Here is a 23,675-nt window from a genome sequence, read left to right on the forward strand (position 1 = left end):
ACCTGCAGTGGCAAAAGCATAAACCTGTTTAGTTAGTTTCTGTAACCCAAAGTGACAGTTTCGTCCAATCTTTAATTCATTTTCCCTCTTCCTCCACCATCAGCGCAGCCGGGCATGCCTCCACTTTAAATTATTTGTTAGATTGATTTATTCCAGGTCTTTCATTGGCTTGGAAGGAAATCTAAAACAGCATTTCCATGTCCGTGCCTTCTGGCTGCACCTAAGTGCCGTTTGCCCTCCATAGAATCATGACAGGATAGCATAAAAAAAAAACTAGTGTTGTGTTTGTGTGCATGTGTGTGTTTTTTTTTTCAAGTACGTCTCTTCTGCTTCAGTGTGTGTGTTACTGTGGGTGGGTAAATTTGTGGGAGTTCCTGTGTGTTTTGAAATGATCAGTTGAACATCATTCAGCTATCTCAGATCTTTTGCTCCAAGCAACTCTTTTTGTGAAATGCTGAAAATTCCAGACCTTGACTGGTTCACACCTGATTTAAGTCTTATGGGCTTTATTAGTCATTTGTAAAAGGTAAAGATGGACAAAACAGGACACAGAGGTGAGGCGAGGCTGCATTTACAGACCTAACAAGACAAGTCCCAATCTGCATTAAACACAATTTTAAAGGGTTAGACAAGGGGTCATGGCCAGTTTAAAACTTGTTCAAACTTGAAACTTTGTGTTTCAATTGAAGAATCTGTTACAATTAACCAAAGGTCTTTAGTGGTCACAAGCATGCATAAGAGTTGAGACAGTAAATGATGCAGAAGTCACAGGATTTAAGTTTTTCATAAATGTTTTTATATATTTATTTTCATTTACCAGCCTGATAAACATTTTGTTTTTGTTGCTGTTGTTGTTTGGGATGATTTAAATGTCAAAATAAGAATTTTATATGTATACTTTACAAGGCTTTTTTCATGCTGAAGTAGTGCCCTTTGATTTGAGCAGGCACAAGGAACTATAAACTATTTAGCCTTTAGTGGGCTCTTTCATGTTGCTAAGCATGGCCTTCTTTAATCCCCCATCTGTACCTAAAAGTGACTCAGGGTAGTCGGCTTTTATGAGACCTCAGTTTATTATTGTTTGAGGCCATTAGCTCCCAACAAGGCTATAGCACATACAGGCACCTCTGGAAACTGTCTTTACCCTAGAAACCCTGGAGAGAGAAAAAAACAGTAGGCCTAATTAAATATTCTTATAGAACAACATAGCTTGCTACTGCTAGTCTATGTGACTATAGGCTCTCCTGTGTTCAAATCAATTTGCAGAAGAATTTTTTTTAATCTTTTTTAAAGCCTTAAAGTCTGACATTGTCACACTTCACTTCCAATAAAGAGTGCAGTGGATGAGAGCTGAGATCCAGAAAAGTGGAGCCGAGCAGCATGTGATTAGCGCAGATCAAACGACTGCTAACAGTAGCCAGGTTAATTGCAGCCACGTTTTAGAGCTTAGCGCAGAGCCTGTTTACAGATGAGCATGTCTGTGCTTAACCACATTAGCTGGAGCTCTCCACACCTTCTCTGTTGTTCCTGCATGTGCATGCATTTCCTGCTAAAAAACTAGCATAGCTGGTCATTAACATACTGTATGTTGTGTTTTGAATGCTGGTCCACAGTATGGGATGCTGGTGTTTTGGTGTCCCAACAAGACTTTTTTACTATCTTAACATTTGTACTATCTTAACAAGCAAGACTTCCTCAGCATTACCAGATGAAGCTACACAATAATTGTGAAAATAAATTATTACAAAAAAGTTTGATTAAAAATCATTTAAATAAAAAGGTGGAAAGGGTGACCAATTTATTGTTGTGCACCTGTTGCATATTTTGCTCTAGAGTAATATCTATTTAAGCCCACTTGTTATTCAAGTCATGTGGTAAAGACAAGTGACTAACAATGACATTGATACAGCAATTTTTAAAGCTTGAATGGCACATGCTTTTGAAGGAGGTATAAAATCATACATAACAGCTATTCTCAAAGTTCAGAAATTCTGTCTGAAAAATGCTGTCAAGAAAAAAGTCTAGGCAGATATTGCTAAAAAAAAATGGAAACTAATATGAAATGATGCTTCTAACCACAAGTGGGTAGCTGTAGTTCCAAACTCAACTCTTTGCGATGCTGTTTATGCCAAATATACATTGGAACTATAGTTCTGAGAAACAAGAATTTGTTTAACTTGTTGGTAACCAAAATCAACAAATCAGCCTAAACCAGCCTAGACCAGCATGAAAACTTCTGAAAGCTGGTCTTTTCAGCCGGGTTTAGTAGATGCATGAGCTCTGCTCTGTGTTAAGCATAATAGTTGTTTTTAGTGCCCTGAGGTCTCTCTCTCTCTCTCTCTCTCTCTCTCTCTCTCTCTCTCTCTCTCTCTGCTTGTTGTGTTGAGAAATATACTGGTACTGCTGTCAATGCCATGCGAGCATCAGGGCACTTGTAGTGTCTCTTGTGCTGAGCATGATAGCGATCTCCTGCACAAAGCCGAGAGAGAATAAATCCTGGGTAAAGTGGGCAGTGAATGGAAAATATTTCTGAATAATCCCTTTTATTGTCTCATTGGCAGGTTTCAGAGAAAGTGCATTTGCGTACGCCATTGCGGCGGCCGGTGTGGTGCATGCCGTGTCCAATGCCTGCGCTATGGGCAAACTGAAGGCCTGTGGGTGTGATGAGAAACGGCGAGGGGACGAGGAGGCGTTCAGGGTGAAACTCAACCGTCTGCAGCTGGAGGCCATCAACCGCGGTAAAGGGATGGTTCACGGGGTGATGGAACACTTCCCTGCAGACACTCTTGGCCCCCAGGACTCCTGGGAATGGGGCGGTTGCAGTCCCAATGTGGAGTTTGGTGAACGCTTCTCCAAGGACTTCCTTGACTCCCGTGAGATGTACAGGGACATTCACTCCAGGATGAGACTTCATAACAACAAAGTTGGCAGGCAGGTAAGAGACATGTTATGTTCGCAGTGTTAACTGCTAACTGTGTGTGATGTGGAGTGGGTGGGTGACACTAAGCCTGAATGAATCATGAGAGTGTTGGATTACATTTCCAGAGAGTGCAGAGCAGATTAACTTACTCTCCCTTTTGAGGTGTGTTAAAAAGTGCTGTTCAAAGACAAGCGCTTCTTTTCTACAGAGGTACTATAACCGTGTCACATGTACTAAAGGAGACAATAGCAGCTGAGTACCTTTTGATGTTCCTAGAAGCTAGAGATTTTCTCTGAGCAGCGGCTAAACTTTAAGGGACGCTTCATGTTGCAGCTGCACTCTTGAAATCTTTGTCCCTAAAAGTTTTGCCAAGCTTAACATTTTTGTTTGTACATTTCCCGTGTTTTGTGATATTCGGTATTTAAAAAGAGAGGTCCTGGCATCGTGTGAGGTTTGTTGAACTTTTTGCCGAAGCTCCTGCCTGCGCACAAATGTATGCGTTGGTGTCCCGTCTATGCTCAATTAGTGCTCTCATGAATCTTTCCTGTTATTCAAGCAACAGCATCTACCCCCCGAACCACCTAACAACAGCAAAACACTTAAATGAGCAATAACTTAACTCCAGCAAAAGAAAACATGTGGTTTTCTGAATCTTGTTATCTTTGGATTTGGGAATGTTTAAAAGGCATTTAAGCTTTATCAGAATATGCCTTCCCTGGTGTTGCCTTTGATTAGTGACCCCCTCCTGGTGACATTGTGAAATGTAAGGGATCGGAGTGCTATTTATTTGCCCATGTTGGACTAATTGGATAATAAGTGGCAGATTAGTGGAACTATAGAGTAGTTAAGGAAAATGTATTGAGAGGAATATCAAGACATGGTAGAGGACAAATACTGAAGGAACCTAATTAACTTTCTGAGTCATTACTTATTACTTCCTAAAGATCAAAACATTGCAGTTCTGTTGTGCTACTCATATAAGAATAATAGTAAAGTCATAAAAATGATAAATTAACACAAATGGAGCAAAACATTTAAAAATGCTCTCTCATATTTTAGCTTCTTCAAAGTAGCCATCATTTTTCTTGATAACAGCTTTACACACTCTGGGCATTCTCTCAGCCAACTTCATGAGGTATCCACCTGGAATGTTTTTTTTAACTGTATTGAAGGAGTTCTCATGTTTGTAGGATACTAGTCACCCATTTAAAAAGGATTTTAACTTAAATATTACATTTGTAAAGAAGTCTATACATAGGCACAATGTATATTTGTCGACAACACTATGTTTAAGCATTTAAGCATAAGTCTTTAAAGTGAAAGAGAACTTTACTTGCCCGACCGGACAAGCAGACCAATTAAAACGTAAATTACAAAAAAAAAATTTAATAACCAGCTACATTTTGATAGCCCAGGTCTGTGTCACATATTAGAAAGTTAATATTCTTATTCTGCTTTTGAAAATAATCCAGAGTGTGTAATTTTATAATTAGCGATCTAGTAACAGCTGCGCCCTGTTTGATTGACAGGTGCCATATGTGTATGTGCTGAACATGCTCGTGCTAATGCGCACCTGAACGGTCAAATACTTTTAAAAATTCTGCCATAATGCCCGTTTTGGTGAGGTATTCATGTAAACACAGAGAGTTATGTCTAAAGTGAACGTAAACAGCGGAGAAAAAAAGGGGATTTGTATTAACATGTCGGACTTGTAAGTATACATGTAAGCTAATAGACCTCATGCAGTTTTGTAATTGAATGTAATGTATTATAATCACAGAGTAAAGACCAGTAGTAGTTTTATGTTGCATTTAATTCTGAATGTTTACTTGATGATAGCTTACTGCTGTTAAAAACTTTAAAGCTGTTGTGGCAAGCAGGTTGGGGCCGAGCGGTGTCAAGGCAGAGTGAAGCCGGGAAGATAAGTGGTGAACGAGTTTCACCTGTGCGCCACACCGGTCTTGCGTTCCAGTGTGGGGCCTTGAGAGTATTTAAGGAGAGGAGACCGTGGCAGATGCAGAGAGAGACGCACAGGGCTGTGTGTTTGTGTGTTCGACGTGTCTGCAGGGAAGCAGCACATGGAGTTGTTTTATGTTATGTTTAAGTGAGAATAAATGTCTACATGTTTTGTCAAGCCGGTCCCAGCTTCCTCCTTCTCATGCATTCCTTGAACCCCTTTGCATTGGTGCTGAAACCCGAGAAGGAGGAAGGATGGTCTGTCCTGTCAGGAGACGGAGGAGCCTGCTACCGTCCACCAGGAGTCAATGCAGCTGAGGACCAGTTGACAGCATGTCTGGGGCCGGCGAGCCCAACTTTCTCTCCTCTCTCTCTGATCTCTCCATCCTCCCTCCCCCTCTCCACTCCCTGCGGGTGTGGGTCGGACCCGGAGACCATCCTGATGTGGCAACGGAGCTACATAGAAATGGGGGAGGGGGGAGTAAGTCACAGGCCAGAGAATTCCCCAGCCTGAGTTTGGCAATGGGGGTATGTGGGGAGCAGGGCAGGCTGAGCAGTGTCTGGGCAAACTGAGGCCGGGAAGATAAGTGGTGAACGAGTTCCACCTGTGCACCACACCAGCCTTGTGTTCCAGTGAGGGTGGTGGGAGTTTGCAAGGAGAGGAGACAACGGCAGACTGGGAGAGAGAGACGCACAGAGCTGTGTGATTGTGTGTTCAGCGTGTCTGCGGAGATGCAACACATGGAATTGTTTTATTTTATGTTAAAGAGCAACATGCAGGTTGAATTTATAACTGAATTAATACTTTATATTGTCTGCAGAGGTCTTTTAAAAACACATATGTAGAAATTACTAATTAAATCTCATTTGATGTAGAGATTTTGATGAAAATGTGCTAGGCTCTGGAATACGCCTTTCCCGCTATCAACGCGTCATATGACGTAGGGCGAGGCAAACAAAAGAGCTCGTGGTCAGCTCTCATTGTGGGTGTTGATGTAGTTAGAGCAGTACAGAAAGTTTTAGAGAAGCCATAATGGTAAATTATTGTGTTTGTGCTGGTTGCACGAATTCCAGCCTGTCAGGACATCGTGTCCATCATTTTCCTTCTAGAAAAAACAAGGCTTTTCGGTCTTGAGTGCGTTTTGTGCAGGTGAAGAGAGCAGACTTCACTGCCGCGTCTGTTACCACACACTCGGTCGTTTGTGGCGCACATTTCACTCCGGAGAATTATCGACCTGGAGATTTGTTGGAGTCTCGGATGGGATTTCGGAGTAAGGACCACGTGAGGCTGATTACTGATGCTGTTCCCTCGGTGCACTCGATGGAATCAAGTCCACCGTCAAAGTGTACACCGGATTTTGGCGCGGGCTGGACTGGAGGACAAAGTGCTAACGTTAGCAGACATTCTGTGCAACGAAACGTGGACTTAGCAGAGTAAGTCTTACTTTTAATTATTTTAACTCTTAATTTGCTCATAATTATAGGCCTGTGGGCCATCATAGGCATGTTCGTCCACACCGGAGAACTCGGTTTCTTCATTCGCAATCCATTGTAACCTGAGCTTGAACTTGACCAGACTCCTCGCCCATCGTCACTTCCGGTTAGTGCTTTATAGACGCGGAAGTTATTTTATCACAATTTATCTCAAAATATCGTTAATGGCTAAATATATATTACTCCAGTTCAGAAAATCTAGTTGTTTTATCATCAACATACACTATGCTATATAGGGGTGTCCAACCTGCATGTTGCTCTTTAAAGTGTGAATAAATGTCTACTTGTTTTGTCAAACCGGTCCAAGCTTCCTCCTTCCCATGCATTCCTTGAGCCATGTTACAACTGTTAAAAAAAATTATTTCTTTTTAATCTATTTCTAGTCATTGATATTTTACATTTTTATTTTGTTATTGTCTTGAATAACTACTTAAGATTTTGAAACCATTCTTCCATAATTAACATATTAGTTAGTGTTATTATTTGTTTGTGTATTGAAGCTGGAATTAAGAATAGTCAAATTTCACTACTGACTACTGAAATGTTGGTATTGTGATAATGTACAACCTTTATTGTACATGGTACATCTTGCTGCAATAACATGATGAAAAAGTAGATCTCGTTTCATAGAACAATGAGCATCGCTGCTGTTAATGGTGGCTATGGAGGCTTTTCTTTATTTGACTACCATACGTAATATAAAATAATCATATGACAATATTCTTCCACCCTTACCCAGTGCAGTTTACATTTCTGTCGAAGAGAATTGAGTTGATTGCATAGGTACTCTATTAGGTTGGGCATCGTTCATAATTTTTGAAAAATATACAAAATAAACTTTTACGTGATACTTGAGCATGTAACTTGCATGTCCTAACTATTGTTACTCGGACAAGTGAATGACCAATTTACTTGACAATGACAATGCTTAATTTTGAGCCCTGCTCTATATACAGTACTGTGCAAAAGTTTTAGGCACTTGTAAAAATGTTGCGTAATGATGATGTCTGGAAATATAACGTCATAAACATTCCAGGCATAAAAAAAGCTAAATTGATATTTTGCACCAGTTCTCCTAGGTACACATGGACACAGTTTTTCTTGGTTGTTGGCAGATAGGATGTTCCAAGCTTCTTGAAGAATTTGCCACAGTTCTTCTATCTAATTACACTGTTTTAATCGATTCTGGCTTGTCATGTAATCCTAGACTGACTCAGTGGTCAGTGGGGGGCTCTGTGGCGGCCATGCCATCAGTTGAAGGGCTACCTGTTCTTCTATTCTATTCTGTTTGCTAATGCCTCCTACACACTATGCGACTTTCAAAGACGTTGGATCGTGGTACCGCTCATATTATACAACTGTCTGTCTTGTTATGGAAGTCATAGCGTTTTCAAATTACACAATGAATCGGCGACAGGGGTGACACATTACAAAACATTTCACTATTGACGAATCCCCGACTACTCTGCCTGGACTCCAAATTACGTTTCACAACAGAGTACACGTGAGAAGTGATACGAGATAGGAAAACAAATGCGTGATCATATGTTATGCATTTCAGAATATAATATGTATGTTTTTAATCATTTATTTTATTGGTTACAATATGAAAAAGTACCTCCTACTGAAAAATCTACCTATTGCTTACCTGAATGTCCAAGAGAACTGGCAATTTCTATACAACTCTTCTCTTTCTCCACCCGGTTGTGGTACAGATCAGATGAAACATCATATAGGCACTGGTGCTCCTGCCAATGTACCACAAATTTTTCCTCCATTTCTTCGTTCCAATGAGACTTTCTTGATACCGCAGCCATGCTAGTTGATGTTCTGTTGCAGGTAAATCAGGACTCCTCCCACTGAAACTTCCCATGCCCCGTTTCTTGCTCTCTCATTGGTTGTAGGTCAACGCTGCAGTTGTATTCAGTCAAAACATATTTCACATTGCACAATTTGGAATCTCAGACAGGTCCAGGTATTTAACATTCTGGATATCTTGCTGACATCGGCGATGTGTCAGCGCTTCTCTCAAATCGCGTCTTTGATACATAAGTTCATACATTGCGATCGTCGCTCACGAGAGCGAGCTCTTTTGTTGGTGATCTCCACAAAACTCGGCATAAAGGAATGTTCGTGAGTCTAATATGTATATTTACTAGTGACACACTAAAGCTGAAGATATATATAACCATCTTAAGACAAATGTATTTGGGAAACATAATATGTTCCTAAGACTTTTGTACAGTACTGTATACAGTATACATATATATCTTTGTTTATGATCATGCAAGGAGTTATGATGTAACAAAGCCTCTTCCATTCCTTTTTTTCCACTCTTTCTCCTCCTCTTACTCTTATATACAACTTCTACTCTTACTCCTCATCTTCTTTACCACTTCTACTATTTTTCCTTCTGTACCCATGTACTACTTCTACTCTTACCCCTACTATAAGAACTTAACTATGGCTTCTGGCACCAAAATGAACCTTTTGACCTTCTTTTGACATTTCTGCTCCTCACATGATTACAGCTCATCAGCTGTGTGTTCTATACGTGGGTGGTAAGATATCATTGTGGATTAATCTGTGGTCATTCTTTATCGGGATGGTATAGAGCTGAAGTGTAAATGACTACGATAAGCTCAGATGGGCCATCAATGGCTGGTTCACATGGAGATTGTTCATTGTTTGCTGCTTCCTCCTCTCCAATTTGTCTCTGTATCTATCAATCAGTTTATTTCTGGTTCCCTTGATTATTTAGACAAAACAAACTTTGTCAGTCCCCCAAAAAAGTAGCAGATGATGTTTGCCATCTAAAATGCTCCTGATGGTTCTCATATTTAACTCTCTGTCCATTGCTTGCTCTACACTGAAAAACCAATTAACCCAATTTTGTTACCTTAATTAGGTATTTCTACCTGATCTAACCCTTAAAATAAATGTTGTCAGATTAACCTACTGTGTTCAGATTGATTAAGTCATGTTAGAATATATATTTAGACTTGAATCAAATCAGTTCATTTAGATGTTACCACATGAAACACATTTGAAAAATTTTCTCAGTGCACATAGTGAAATGTTCTTTCAGGTAACCTTTAAAAATGTGTTTGATGTGGTAACATTTAAATTAAATGGGTTTAATTCAAGTCCAAAATTGTATTTCATCTGGCTAAATCAACCTGAACACATTAGGTGACACCAAGGTAGCACATTTTTATAGGTTAGATCAAGTAGAAATAGGGTTATCACATTTTTTAGCGTAGCATAAAACGAATCGGTTACCTTACGTAACCTCGGTTCTCTCTAGAAGAGGGAACGAGTATTGCGTAAGCTAGCTTACGCTACGGGAAAGATTAATCTTTTCTGAGATATTGAAGCCAAAAAATTATCCGTAATTTTGTATCCATTGTCAACGCAGTGCAGCAGCTGCATACCTTGAGCGGGCTAGCTAGCGAGCTCATTGGTTGCTCTGCAGCCTATAGACGAACTTGAGTGAACTTGCGTCCAATGACAGGCGCCCGCGCCGTCACTGTATCAAAGCCCACCAGAATGGGCGTGGCTAGAGTGCATATAAGCGTAAGTTCGTAGGCTGGAACCCTGGTATTCATTGAATGAAGCGAAAATCGCTCGTGGCGCGAGCACGGCCGGCTACGCAATACTCGTTCCCTCTTCTAGAGAGAACCGAGGTTACGTAAGGTAACCGATTCATTCTCTTACGAGAGGTTCTCTCGTATTGCGTAAGCTAGCTTACGCTACGGGAACCCATTGTCAACGCCGTGCACGCCAAGCATCCACTGCATGAGCCCCGGGGTTGGGGGGGACCCAGGGGAGCCCTTGTGAGTGGGGGAATAATATTTGGCCGGCAAGAGTGCGGGCCAGTGTGTGTGTGTAATACATAAGCACATAGTGGGAAGGGAAAGACAGAGCGGCGGTGCCGGTCTGTGTGGAATGTGTCCCGTCAGTGCAGCTCACCAGGGGAGCTGTAGCGTATTAAACCGCTAGTAGTTTTGCCTGCAGGGCGGGCACTTCCAGATTGTAAAATCTGACAAAGGTGGAGGGGGAAGCCCAGCCCGCTGCCACACATATGTCGTGAATGGAAATCCCGCTGGACCATGCCCACGAGGAGGCCATGCCTCTAGTGGAGTGAGCCCTAATGCCTAACGGGCATGGTAGGTCTTTTGACGTGTACGCGGCAGCAATAGCGTCCACTATCCATCTAGACAGTGTCTGTTTCGAGGCAGCGAAACCTTTGGTGCGCCCTCCAAACGAAACGAAAAGCTGCTCAGAGCATCTGAAAGAGGCGGAGCGCGCAGTATACAATCTCAGTGCTCTGACTGGGCAAAGGAGATTGGCGTCGCGTTCGCTATCGGATGCTGGCAGCGCTGATAGGGAAATGATTTGTGCTCTGAAAGGAGTACCGATCACCTTGGGGACATAGCCGTGTCTAGGCTTTAAAATGAGCTTGGAGTCACTTGGTCCAAACTCAAGACATGCAGCGCTGACAGGTTGAAGGTCTCCCACACGTTTAACTGATGACAGGGCAGTTAGAAAAACGGTTTTGAGTGAAAGGTATTTCAAATCCACGCATTGAAGCGGTTCGAAAGGGGGGGCTTTCATAGCTTCGAGAACTACGGAAAGATCCCAGATAGGAACCGATGGGGGGCGCGGGGGGTTCATCCTTCTAGCTCCCCTGAGGAAGCGGATGACCAGCTCGTTTTTCCCAGTGACTGGCCGTGCAGGGGTTCAGCGAACGCCGCGACGGCCGCCACGTACACTTTGAGCGTGGATGGGGATCTGCCCTTATCCAGCAGCTCTTGTAAAAACACGAGCAGCGATGACACCCCACATGTCCGTGGGTCCAGGTCTCTGTCGGTGCACCATTTTGAAAACACAGACCATTTGGACGCATAGAGTCTTCTCGTGGAAGGGGCTCTAGCGTGTATGATAGTGTTTATTACTCCTTCTGGCAAAGCGACGGGTAGTCGTTGATCGCCCACGCGTGCAGCACCCAGCGCTCTGGGTGGGGATGCCAGATCGTGCCGCGAGCTTGAGAGAGGAGATCTGCTCTCACTGGAATGGGCCACGGGGCTGTCAGTGACAGCTGCGTAAGCTCGGGAACCATGTCTGATTCTCCCAGCCGGGCTATGAGGAGCACCGAGTGACACGCTTCCCTGATCCTCTGCATTACCTGTGGCAATAGCGAGATGGGAGGGAAGGCGTAAAGCGGGCGGTTGGGCCAGTCCTGGGTCAGCGGCGTCCTCGCTTCGAGAAAAATACTGGGCAGTGAGAGTTCTCTTCTGACGCAAAGAGGTCTATCTCTGCTCTGCCGAATATGCTCCATAACTTCTGGACTGTTTGAGTGTGCAGGGACCATTCCCCTGGGGAAATATTGTCTCTGGACAGTCTGTCTGGGCCGTCGTTCAGGTGGCCTGGCACGTGCGTCGCCCTCAGCGAGCGCAAGTGGCACTGGGACCAACTCAGTATGCGTTTTGTCAGATGGAAGAGGTTCCTGGATCTGACACCGCCCTGACGGTTTAGATAGGATACCACAGATCTGTTGTCCGAACAGACCAGGATGTGGTGACCCTGAATGACCGGGAGGAAGCGCATGAGTGCATACTCGACCGCTATCATTTCCAGACAATTTATGTGAAGGAGCTTTTCCTGAACTGACCATAGGCCAAAAACCGGAGAGCCCTCGCAGACCGCGCCCCAACCCGTGTTGGATGCGTCTGTCGAGATGACTTTTCGGCGAGATACAGCTCCCATCGTCACTCCCCGCTGATACCATTCGGCCACTGCCCAGGGCTGCAGAGCTGAGATACAGGTCTGAGTCACTCTGATCGGCTGGCGGCCCGTGGCCCAAGCCCGGCGAGACGCGCGGGTGTTTAGCCAATGCTGAAGCGGGCGCATGCACAGTAAACCCAGCTGAAGTACTGCTGCGGCTGAGGCCATGTAACCTAGCATTCTCTGAAATTTTTTCAGAGGTGTGAGGCTGTTCATCTGAAAGGACGCGGCTAGTCGCCATCATCGCCATGGAGTCTAGTTCTATTCCAAGGAAGGAAATTGCCTGACTGGGCTGTAGTGAGCTCTTGGTCCAATTGACTGCAAGACCCAAACTGTTCAGATGACTGAGGAGAACTGTCCTGTGAGACAGAAGCTCCGTATGTGACTGTGCCAAAATCAGCCAATCGTCGAAATAGTTCAGAATTCGCAAGCCCTGACTCCGCAGGGGTGCGAGCGCCGTATCCATGCACTTCGTGAAAGTACGGGGTGCTAAAGACAGGCCGAACGGAAGGACGGTGTATTGATAAACCTGGCCGTCGGCGAATCTCAAGAATGGCCTGTGACGGGATTTATCTGAATCTTAAAGTAGGCATCTTTCAGATCGAGAGAAATACACCAGTCCCCCTGGCGCACATGCGCGAGGAGTTTCCTGATTGTAAGCATTTTGAATGGTCTTTTTGCAAGCACCTTGTTCAAAACCCTGAGATCTAATATTGGTCTGAGGCCGCCGTCTTTCTTGGGGACAAGAAAATAACGGCTGTAAAACCCCGACTCGCTCAGAGAAGGTGGCACTCTCTCTATGGCCCTTTTGCACAGAAGGTTTGCTATTTCTGAACGAAGCATGCAGGCTGCTTCCGTGTTCACAGTAGTTTCGAGCTGCGCTCTGAAGCGGGGAGGGCGGCGATCGAACTGTAGCAAATAGCCCTGTTTTATTGTGCTTAACACCCATTTGGATATCCCTGGGATAGCTTTCCACGCTTTGAAGCGTAACGCTAGAGGGTGAATGGCCAAGTCGCCCTGATTGCCGCACACAGCGAGCTGAACAGAATGTGTGAGCGTGCTTACTGTGCTTATGCATGACTGCTCGCAGACAGCAGGGACAGGCTGTTCTGTGAGTGACTTCCCGATTGAGGTGAATGGGGAAAGAGTCATATCTGTGAAGTGATGTGCGAGCATAGTCACGGGCATGGGACTTACATACAGAGAGGTGTTTGCTGGCCGTGTGACAGAGCGGGCAGAGAAGGGGCACGCGCACGGATTCGTGGGCGCGTTTATTGACTCTAACACTTGAGCTGGCTGTGCCCGCTTTATGTGAGTGGGCTCTGATAGGGACACGGGAAGTGTAATGCTTGTGTGTAGGGGTGAATACTGGATTGTGAGCACATTTTCTACACATAAGGCATGTTTGCTTTTCACAAGATTTCTTTGGGTCGCCGTGAAAACGGCATTTGAGTGCAGGCAAGCGGGCAGTATCACCGGCTTGTTGGCTGCTGAATCCACCACTGCAGTAGCCTGAGAGAAGGGGACTGACAGGGGGCGAAGCTTTGACGGTGGTCCGTCCGTGGCGGGACTGAGCCGTCATTTCCTTAACAAAGCTAGGAGGACTTTGGTTGCTCAGGTTTCAGCGCAATCTTAGGCCGAGGCCCGTGGGGGTGCGGTGGTCTGCAGCGGCTGTCTGAGCGCGTTCTAGGGCGGCCGCCCTGTCGACGCTGAGAAGTCTGGCTTTGCTGAGCTGGGCGCTGTGAAGAGGCTCGTGCAGGAGGCTGGTCACGTGGGCGGCCTGCAGAGGAGCTAGCGCGAAGAGGCAGGAACAGATTCATGGCTTGGGTGGCTTTCTGGACTTCCGAGACAATGCCACTCACCGCGGAACTGAAGAGACCGGACAGAGAGAGCGGCGCGTTGAGGAACGTGGAGCGTTCAGCTTCACCCATGTCGGCTAGCGTTAGCCATAGGTGTCTCACGGTCACAGTCAGCGCGGCCATGCACTTCCCTAGGGCTTGAGCTGCAGCTTTGGTGGCGCGAAGGGCGAGATCCGTCACGCTCCTTATATCTGAAACAGCCTCTGGGTGCCTGCCTTTCTCATCCCACTCTCGAAGAAGGTCCGCTTGGAGGATCTGTAAAACGGCCATGGAATGCAGAGCAGATGCGGCTTGGCCGGCGGCGGCATAGGCGCGGCCAACACAGGCGGAAGTAGTTCTGCAGGCCTTAGACGGGAGCACTGGCTTAGACCGCCATCTCGCGGAGGGCGGGCAAAGGTGTGCTGCTACCGAATCCTCGACCGGGGATGGAAGAGTAGCCCCTCTCGGTGGCGCCGTCCACCGAAGCGAGAGAGGTGGAGACATGGGATCGGTTCCTGGCCGAGAGAGGCGCGTTCCACGATTTAGAGAGCTCTGCGTGGAGTTCCGGCAGGAAGGGAGTGGCCCGGGCCGCGGGCGCCGCGCGGCGACGGCTCTGAAGAATGCAGTCGTCGAGTCTGTTGGGAGCCTGCTCAGAGGGCGGTGACCACTCGAGCCCGAGGCGGTTGACGGCCTGTGTGAGGAGGCGCGTTAGTTCTTCCTCGACTCCGGCGCAGGTCCTGCTGGATTCCTGGGCCGAGGAGGAGGCTTGGGAGCCTGACCACTCCTCGCTGTCTGAAGCCATGATGGAACAGCAGCCCTTATCCTCCGCCTCGTCATCCGAGATGGCAACAGTGCGGCCGCTCGGCGGCAACTGCGCGTCCTGGGGGGGCGGGGAGGGTGAAAGCGAGGCTCGAGGTAGTCGCTTCTAACACCGGTTCCGGCAGCCTTTGGGAGCGGCGCTTCTTTCTGCGCGGCGAAACGAAAGATCCTTATTGTCATCCATTTCTAAACAGATTAATTGTTATTTACATTGGATGATCTATAAAGGATGCTGGAAGTTCATGATTTTTGTCTGAGAAGCTTGATGAGGTGTGGTTGATCAAACTGCCAGTGAGGGTGTGTTCAGTAATATTTCTTCTGCTTCTGCCAATATGCCTATCTGGCATATAATCCTGATTGTCAGACAAAAACAAAAAAAAAATTGAAAGGAAACTTTGCAGCTACCAAAGTATGTTAGTGTTGGCATGTTCTCTCAGGTTAATTTCAGTGAGCTATGGAAGACAACAGCATATTATTCATATTCCATCTTTAATTCCCTTTTTTTGGCATCAAAGTGATGTTGTTGTGATCCTGGCTTTATATGGCAAAGATTGTAAATGCAAGACCAAAGACAGCTCTTACGGTGCAGGCTTGGTGATGAGACCCAATACTAGCTCACCTCCCTGCCTCCCTCCTGGGGAGGAATGAAGTGACTTTATTGGGATGCACATGTCGCCTCATGCCCACCCTCTGGTTCTCACGACATTCAGTCTTGTTAAAAGCTCTAATTAGTGGCTGCTGTCTATATGGAAACAGATGTTTAAAGCCAGCAAAAGATTTTAGACATCAAACAGAGCGGGAAGTAGAAAGACATTCGCCCTTCCTTCCCCAAATACAACTTTTAAACAGTCTGTCACTGGCAAGGGCAACACTTGGGGGAAAAAGGAAATCGCATGAAGAGAATTGATTTAATTGTTTTGTTTTAGTATTCACCATCCATTGCTGCTGGGCACATAATGCGGACAGGCAGGGTGTAAAGAACAGGGCATGTTTTTATATTTGCTGTAATTGCCAATTACATGGCAACATCTAGTAGGGTTGTAAATTAAATGTTTTGCATGTTTTCATTGGCGCTCCTGCTACTCAGTGAAGACTGGCTGGAAAGCCAGGCAAGGTTTCTACTTTTAGTGCAAGGCAAGCAAAGGGCAAGATACAGAGTTTTGACATTAGTAAAACATTAGTAACACTAATTCCTCTCCTCTTCTTTGTTACATTATATACAATTGTGTGTGTGTGTGTATTTATCACTTTGTGTGGCCCAAATGTCACCATAAGGATAGTAAAACCCAAAATGTTTGATGTTGTGGGGACATTTTGTCAGTCCCCATGAGGAAAATAGCTTATAAATTATACTAAATTATGTTTTTTGAAAATGTAAAAATGCAGAAAGTTTTCTGTGAGGGTTTTGTTTAGGGTATGTTTAGGGTTAGGGGATAGAATATAACATTTGTACAGTATAAAAAACATTATGTCTATGGAAAGTCCCCATAAAACATGGAAACCCAACATGTGTGTGTGTGTGTGTGTGTGTGTGTGTGTGTGTGTGTGTGTGTGTGTGTGTGTGTGTGTGTGTGTGTGAGTGTGTATTTATCACTTTGTGGGGACCAAATGTCCCCATAAGGATAGTAAAACCCGAAATGTTTGACCTTGTGGGGACATTTTGTCGGTCCCCATGAGGAAAACAGCTTATAAATCATACTAAATTATGTTTTTTGAAAATGTAAAAATGCAGAAAGTTTTCTGTGAGGGTTAGGTTTAGGGGTTGGGTTAGGTTTAGGGGATAGAATATAAAGTTTGTACAGTATAAAAACCATTATGTCTATGGAAAGTCCCCATAAAACATGGAAACACAACATGTGTGTGTGTGTGTGTGTTATAAACATAATCAATTGAAAACAGATTACAGTCTATCAGACTTTAAGAAAGATGTGTGTTGGGACATTGAGGTTTTGATGGAACGCCTCCTCGGTAACATCAAAGGAATAGAGCAATTCTCATTCAGCAATTCATCAAGAGCTATTAGATGGAGGATCATGTTGTCAGCCACCCTGTCATCATTCTGTCCAGACCTTATGTGTACTCTCCACTTATACCATAACAGTGTACTTCAGTCTAACTACTGCAAATTAAAGTGTTCCGCAAATGATCATCAACCGTGTATGTTGTCCTGGGCCTTTTAATGAGGGGTGTCCACTGAGATCCTATATTGTGTAGCCTACTCATGAGGAGAGGGGGAGAGGGAGCCCAATTATAAAAATGTTGTCCCCTGGCCCTGTTGATATTAGCAGCGACTCAGTGGATGTGATACAAAAGATTTGTTTTTTTTCACTATCTTTCATCAAAATGGACTTTCTCCACTTTCTGCTGATGTAACCAATGATCACAGTCAAGGAAATGTAATACTGACAAGTAATGTTATAGCCTAGCATGTTTCACGCAAATGAAATTCCAATGGATAAAATAAAGTCCCTCCTATTATTTCCCCTGAATATTCTGTTTCACTCAGAAATACAGTATGTATAACTACAGAAATTAGATATGTTTCAAAATCAATTTAAGTTATTCCCTAATGGTATTCTTAAGTAAATAAAGAGAACAGAAAGTGGTAACAGTAATAGTGGCTCAATAGTATAAAATGTTATATAGATTTATTCAACCTTGTCTCATAGAATGAACGTTTCTACAACAAAATTTTTGCAAACTAACTACTACATGATGCGTTCTATGTTTAGTCACATTTTCCTGATGAAATTAACACTAGAGGCGCTGCAACAACTGTGCCTTTTATTCACTTTCACACGAATCACGACTTTCACAATCACCATCGAAACACTTTTACTCAAACGCATCATTTGAAAAATTATTAACGCTTATAATAAAGACTCACATGTAATGTAATGTAACGATGTGCTTGCTTCTAAAAAATTGCTTGTAATTTTTCGTTTTTGGACACTATTGGTTTGGTTGTAAGGATGCCTGTTTGGAGCTACTTCTCATTGGAATTTAGATCACTATTGGTTAGGTTTAGGTTAAAGTTTTAGGTTAGTGACGTTTACTCATTAAAACATCCATCTAATATTCACCTTCAAAACCTCGTCTGACTCTGACACGTTTCACTTGCTTTTGGCGTCCCCATAGGACGTTCGACTGGGAAAATCAGCCAAATGTGAAATAAGGCATGTCATTTTGTTTTGCAAAAAAAAAACAAAAAAAGAATTCAAACCAGTCTGCATTTATTCAAAATTATTGGATATTAATGTAAATATTTGTTTAGTTAAATATGATATTTGCATCAAATGGAGGAAAAAAGCACACCATTAGTTTCTCAATGAGGTGCTTTACATTTACAACTGTTTTGCTGTATTCTGCCTGTGGTCCAAATGTGCTACCAATGTGTTTTTGCTTGATCTCAGTCTGGTGCCAGTTTATGGGAAAGTCTGTCTCACTTTTCTTCAATTAAAGTGGCCCAGATGTGCCTCTCAATTTGCTCTCCACCAATGATATGTCAGCACACTCTTTAAAACATCCACATCCACTGCATGTCTGAAAAGAAAATGTGCAAATTTATAGGTCCTAATACAGTATGTTTTGCTTGCAGACCCATTTATAGTGGCTTCTGCTGTGTTACTGTAACTTTTGGACCCACACATGTTGCTATACAGATATTATGTTGTGTACTGCATCTCACTGTGTTTCCAGCATCTTGTTCCATGTGCACCACAATTTTAAGATGGTGTATCAAGTTTAAAAAAGCCAAACTCTCTAGACTCTTGCATTCGGGTCCATTGCTTTCATTCAGTTGCTGCGTCCTGTGTGTGTATGCCCCATAATTCTCTCTAAACAGATTGTTGATTTCCCTGGACTGATAGTCACTGTGTACAACCTTAGGAAAGAAAGAATGACAAATTAGATTTCTTTAATACCTCAATTGTTTCCCCTAGAAACTGAGGTTAAGAGGAGAACAAATGGAGACATTTGATTAACTCTCTTTTTTTTCCTGGGAAAACCCCAGTAATGTCACACCTACCTATGTCCTCTATAGTTTACGAAGAGATCTCAAAATGTCTCAAACTGTGCTCAGAAATTGCCAAGATACCAGCGTTTGCAATCAAAATACATGTCTCATCAAATAATTTCAATACATTATTCACATTCATTTTACTATATTCTTTCTTCATGTGAACTTTTGTCTTATTTGTGTCTATTGTAACACAAAGTGGATACTTAAATAAAAAATCTCATGAGCTATGAAAGAGCAAACTATGAGTTATTACATTTTCCCAAGGGCATTATCTGTGTACAGTTGTTATCCCAATGAGGAACCAGCCATTATGCCATTGTAATAATTATGAAATGTGTTTAAGCTGTAAAAACATCACATAATGATCCCTTTTCACATTTCTAGGTTTGGAATTCAGAAGTAAACTATAGCGGAGTGAATTCCTAAAGCAGTGAACGGAAGACCACAGCAAATTTAATTTATTTAATTTAATAAATTGTATTTATTTCATTGAGGAAGATGGATTACAGCATTCAGAACTTCTGAATCAAAAGAGAGAAGGATGCCAAATTTGCTGGCACTCCTACAGCAGCTGCTTTAGAAACCCCACTGCAAGCAATTTAGACTAGTTAATATTAGGCTTGGGATCGATGCCATTTTCAAGCATTTCTAGATGAGATTTTTCAGAAATTTTTCTGGGTTTTTGTTTTTAGATATAAATAGGGTTACCCATTGCACAATAGTCTTTGTCTTTTCAAACATATTTCTCAGTACAACTATGGCAGGGTAAATTAAAGGGCGTTACACATGTGGCGGATAACATGGTGGGTTATAGAATTCAAAATGATTATTTTCTATGAAGGTACATACACAGCTCGGGCTCGCCATCTCTGGAGGCTGCTCAAAAATAGCTAGCGCCTCAAAGTGTAACTCACATAGTTTTCCAATTTTCAAAGGACAAAGATTATTTACTCTAGCCATCAGTGGATGATATTTTGTGTATATTTATCTTTCATATGGCCTACAAAATTTATTTTCAGTTAGAAGAATGTCTTTTTTGGTTTGACAGCTTGAATGAAACCTATTCAAAGCTACATACAGAGAAATTGCATAATAGTTTATAATTGTTCAGTTTTCTAATTGTTCAGTTTTATACACTAACCTGCAAACTCATCAACGTCACTTTGATTGTTGAACTTTTGTGTGCATGCGTCCTGTGCAAGGAGCTCTAAAATACCAGTCCTGTGTTAGGATACATGTGCCTTGCAACCTGCTTCATTCAATGTTAAATCACCCTCTTTTTGTGGTCTCCAAACACTATTACATCAGACATTAAACAGAAACCCAACTGAGTGAACTGGAAATCATGCAAATTAGGCTTATAATTTAAATGTTGGCTACTGTTAATATATCGATGCCTCAAAAATATATCGATAAAATAACATGCCAATCATTAATCGATATATCGATATTTTATGACATGCTTAGTTATTATTATTATTATTATTATTATTAATTAATGCCAGGGTAATGTAACACAAAGAATAATGTTGGAAATATACACTAAATAATTAAACATTTTGCTAAATTTATAATGCAAAATAAGGCAGAAATGTGTCTTCACAATCTGTGGAAAAGGGTCCATTATTATACAGTATATATCATGTTATCATGATTGATGCAGTCCCTACCAAACACTTGTGCCAATCCCTATTCTATAAAAGGTTTAAATGTTTGATTTGTTCTTTGCTGACACATGATTTCATGCTGTTACATTCTAAATTATGTGCCTCAGTTTATGAACCACATTTCTTATCTTTATTCCTATAAAAACTGTAGGATACATTAAATGAAACTAATGAGCTGCTGATAAAGCCTATTGTTTTATTGAGTCTCCTCCTTTGAAAGCAGGGCAGTAAAGACAGGTGACAGGATTCACTTTAAAATATGTTAATCTTTCCATGGCAGACACAGGAATGAGCTCTAATCCCTGCATATCACCCGTAGCTCCTTATTCTAGACGGCTTGCCAGTCTTAAATCATACAGAGCACAATTGAAAAATTATCCTGTTGTCACTTATGCTGGGCCGCATCTTCCAAGAGATAACTTCCTGTCTCTTTCACACTTCCTCCACTGCCATGTACCCACTCCTGCCCTTGGGTGCTGCCGAGTCCAGGCAGAGGAAGGAGAACAATCAGGCCCCACAATGTTCCATCTCATCACTGTATCTCCCTCAGCATGGGCCAGACATGCCAAGAGCAGACGGGTCCGCTTCCTAACTGCTGGAGGTGTGAGATTTAAATATCCGTCAGGTCCTCAAAGTGAAAGTATTTGAAATGCTTATTTGTCTGTACCCACATCGCATCAACCCTCAGGGGCCAGAACTGATTCAGCTTCCTTTTGGAAGGCTTCGGTCTCTTGAAACGATTGTGTTGATTATCCTGACCATAAAAACACCATAAAGAGTATTTGTGGTTCTTTAAAAAGTATTCAAATGTTTAAATTAACTTTTTAAAATGAAGGACCATTAAAAGGTCTTTATAATTTAAATATTCAAATATAAAAATACTATTTGCTGAGGTCTTAAATTTAGGGATGAAAAGACAGAAGACTTATAATGAGAAATAAATATGATTAAATAGTATTTATATATAAATATAATATTAAACATATTTACATTATTAAATATACATATTATTAAATGTATATTGTTTATAAATATTGTTATTTTAATAATAACTAGATTTTAACTAGATTTGTATTATATTTTAGTTATTGGATTAAATGTGTTTTCTGTAATCTACTTTGCAGAAAAATATATTTAGTTCAAATTATGAGAAAGTGGGTTGTGTCGGTGTCCCGCATCTCAACCAGGTTCAGCCACAGATGTCGTTCCTGGACCACGAGGGTGGCCATCGCCTGTCCGAGTGCCCACGCTGTGACCTTCGTGGCCCGGAGGGCGAGGTCAGTTGCTGAGCACAGTTCCTACAGCACATCAGGACTACCCAAGTGCAGATATTTTAGTGCCTTGGCCTAGTGGACTTGCAGGAGGGCCATGGCATGGCCCTGGCTGTAAGCGGCACAGAACCAATCGTCTAGCCGTGAGGGCTGAGGGGAGGACGGAGTGTTCCAGTCCAGCCACACGGCCATGGCAGCCCGGGCAACCATATCGAACATCTGCGCGTCAGCCTCAGACTGGGCGGGCAGACCTGAAATTGGCAGCCCAGTCGAGTCCTCTATGTCAGATGCCGCGACGCTCTCTGATGCAGTGGCAATATGATCATCCAGCTTGAGGGGTCTGAAGGAGACATCAGACTGGCCATGGGGCGACCAACTCGGTCTCACATCTGGCCTGAATGGAACCAAATGAGCGTGCTAGGGGCGGGTGGTTCGTGGAGATTTACCCGGTGAAACCACTCCCGCTGAACTCCACAAATCGCCTCCATTGCCAGCCACGTCAGCCTCAATCCTGTGGGAAGAAGGCGCGATGCGGGGGGCGGCTGGAGTGGCGTTTCCTTTCAGAAAGGAAAGCCGCATCCGCAACGTTGCCATGGTCAAGTACTCGCATTGAGAACAAGAGCATCCACAAACACTGCCTCAGTCTCATCGTGGCCCAGACACACATGGCTGCGTCTATGTCCGTCAGAAGCAGAGAGAGATATCTGCTGCATCCAGGAACTACACAAAGGCTGAAAGTTATGTTTAAAAAGATGCATATTTAAAAATACGTTCAATGCCAATGTGCATTGCTCTTTTAGAGAAACTACTCTTTTAGAGATTATTGCTCTTTTGGAAGTGCCATCGAAGCACCCAGGGGCGTAGACTGCACTAGCGTGCAGAGAAAAGAAAAGCCACTGGATCCAACAGCAAAGCTCTGCAGAGGTGTGTGGAACAGTAGTGAAACGTCAGCTTGCTGAACACTCAACTACTCGGCTCCGAAGATTAAATCTGAATGACGAGCCTAATTGAGCCCTCCTTTATACCTGTATATCCAGGGGAGGGGCATGCAAATTCTGTTCACCAATTTTTAATTGGCCTTTTCTCAAGTTCAGAGGCAACTGATGCTCTCAAGAGAGAGACTCTTAGTGTCACCACAATCAACACAACCTCAAGTGAGTGACAGAAGGGGAACATTGCATTAATGCACAATGAACTAACAATGAACAATTGTATTTTTATTAACTAACATTGACAAAGATTAATAAATGCTGTAAACAATAAATTGTTAATTGTTTGTTCATAATACCTAATGCATTTAATAATGTTAACGAATGGAACCTTATTGTAAAGTTGTCTTAAAGGTAATAAACTGCACTCCATTAAACCTGCTGAGACCCTAGAGAGGGTTCATTCTTGTTTTTGCAACACAATGGGGTTAATTCAAGTTTCATTGAGATAGACAGAATGAGATTAATCTGACAGTCTTATGTTTATGTTTTGCAAAACCAGTAAAGATTTGGTAGTACCTGATTTGCAAATGTGGGCGTAATGTTATGATTGATGGTAGTTATCTTTGGCCTCGGTAAGGTTCGCTTTCCACTTTGAGTCCATTCATATAACACAGACCTCATGCATTTGCATGAGCACCTATGGTGGGTAGGAGCTTGAAATAGAAACCACCGGCATGCAAACCATAGCCTGAAGAATTCATGATCTTCAGGGATGGTAGATGTCTGGTTTTAACAACTGCTGAAAGTGAACTCCTGCTCGAGGTAAACGGCAACAGTTGTCTGCAGATCATCAGAACATTCTTTTCCAGCAGACTGCAACCCTTGGTCATTTAAGTTAGTTTTGACTTATTTCAGAGAAGAAAAAAAAACAATGTTCTGGATCCTCATCCATGACGCCATTGCACAGGAG

General features: G+C 43.0%; 1 protein-coding gene across 1 annotated transcript in view; it reads left to right on the top strand.

The window, feature by feature from the left end:
* LOC127655135 (protein Wnt-10a-like) overlaps positions 1-23,675 on the top strand; it is a 31,442-nt gene that overhangs the window by 2,117 nt on the left and 5,650 nt on the right. Inside the window, exon 3 of the mRNA XM_052142773.1 lies at positions 2,562-2,935. Within this exon, the coding sequence (XP_051998733.1) occupies positions 2,562-2,935 (374 nt within the window). The remainder of the gene's footprint in view (positions 1-2,561; positions 2,936-23,675) is intronic.

This window comes from Xyrauchen texanus, chromosome 14 (genome assembly GCF_025860055.1).
Source record: "Xyrauchen texanus isolate HMW12.3.18 chromosome 14, RBS_HiC_50CHRs, whole genome shotgun sequence".
Classification (NCBI taxonomy): domain Eukaryota; kingdom Metazoa; phylum Chordata; class Actinopteri; order Cypriniformes; family Catostomidae; genus Xyrauchen; species Xyrauchen texanus.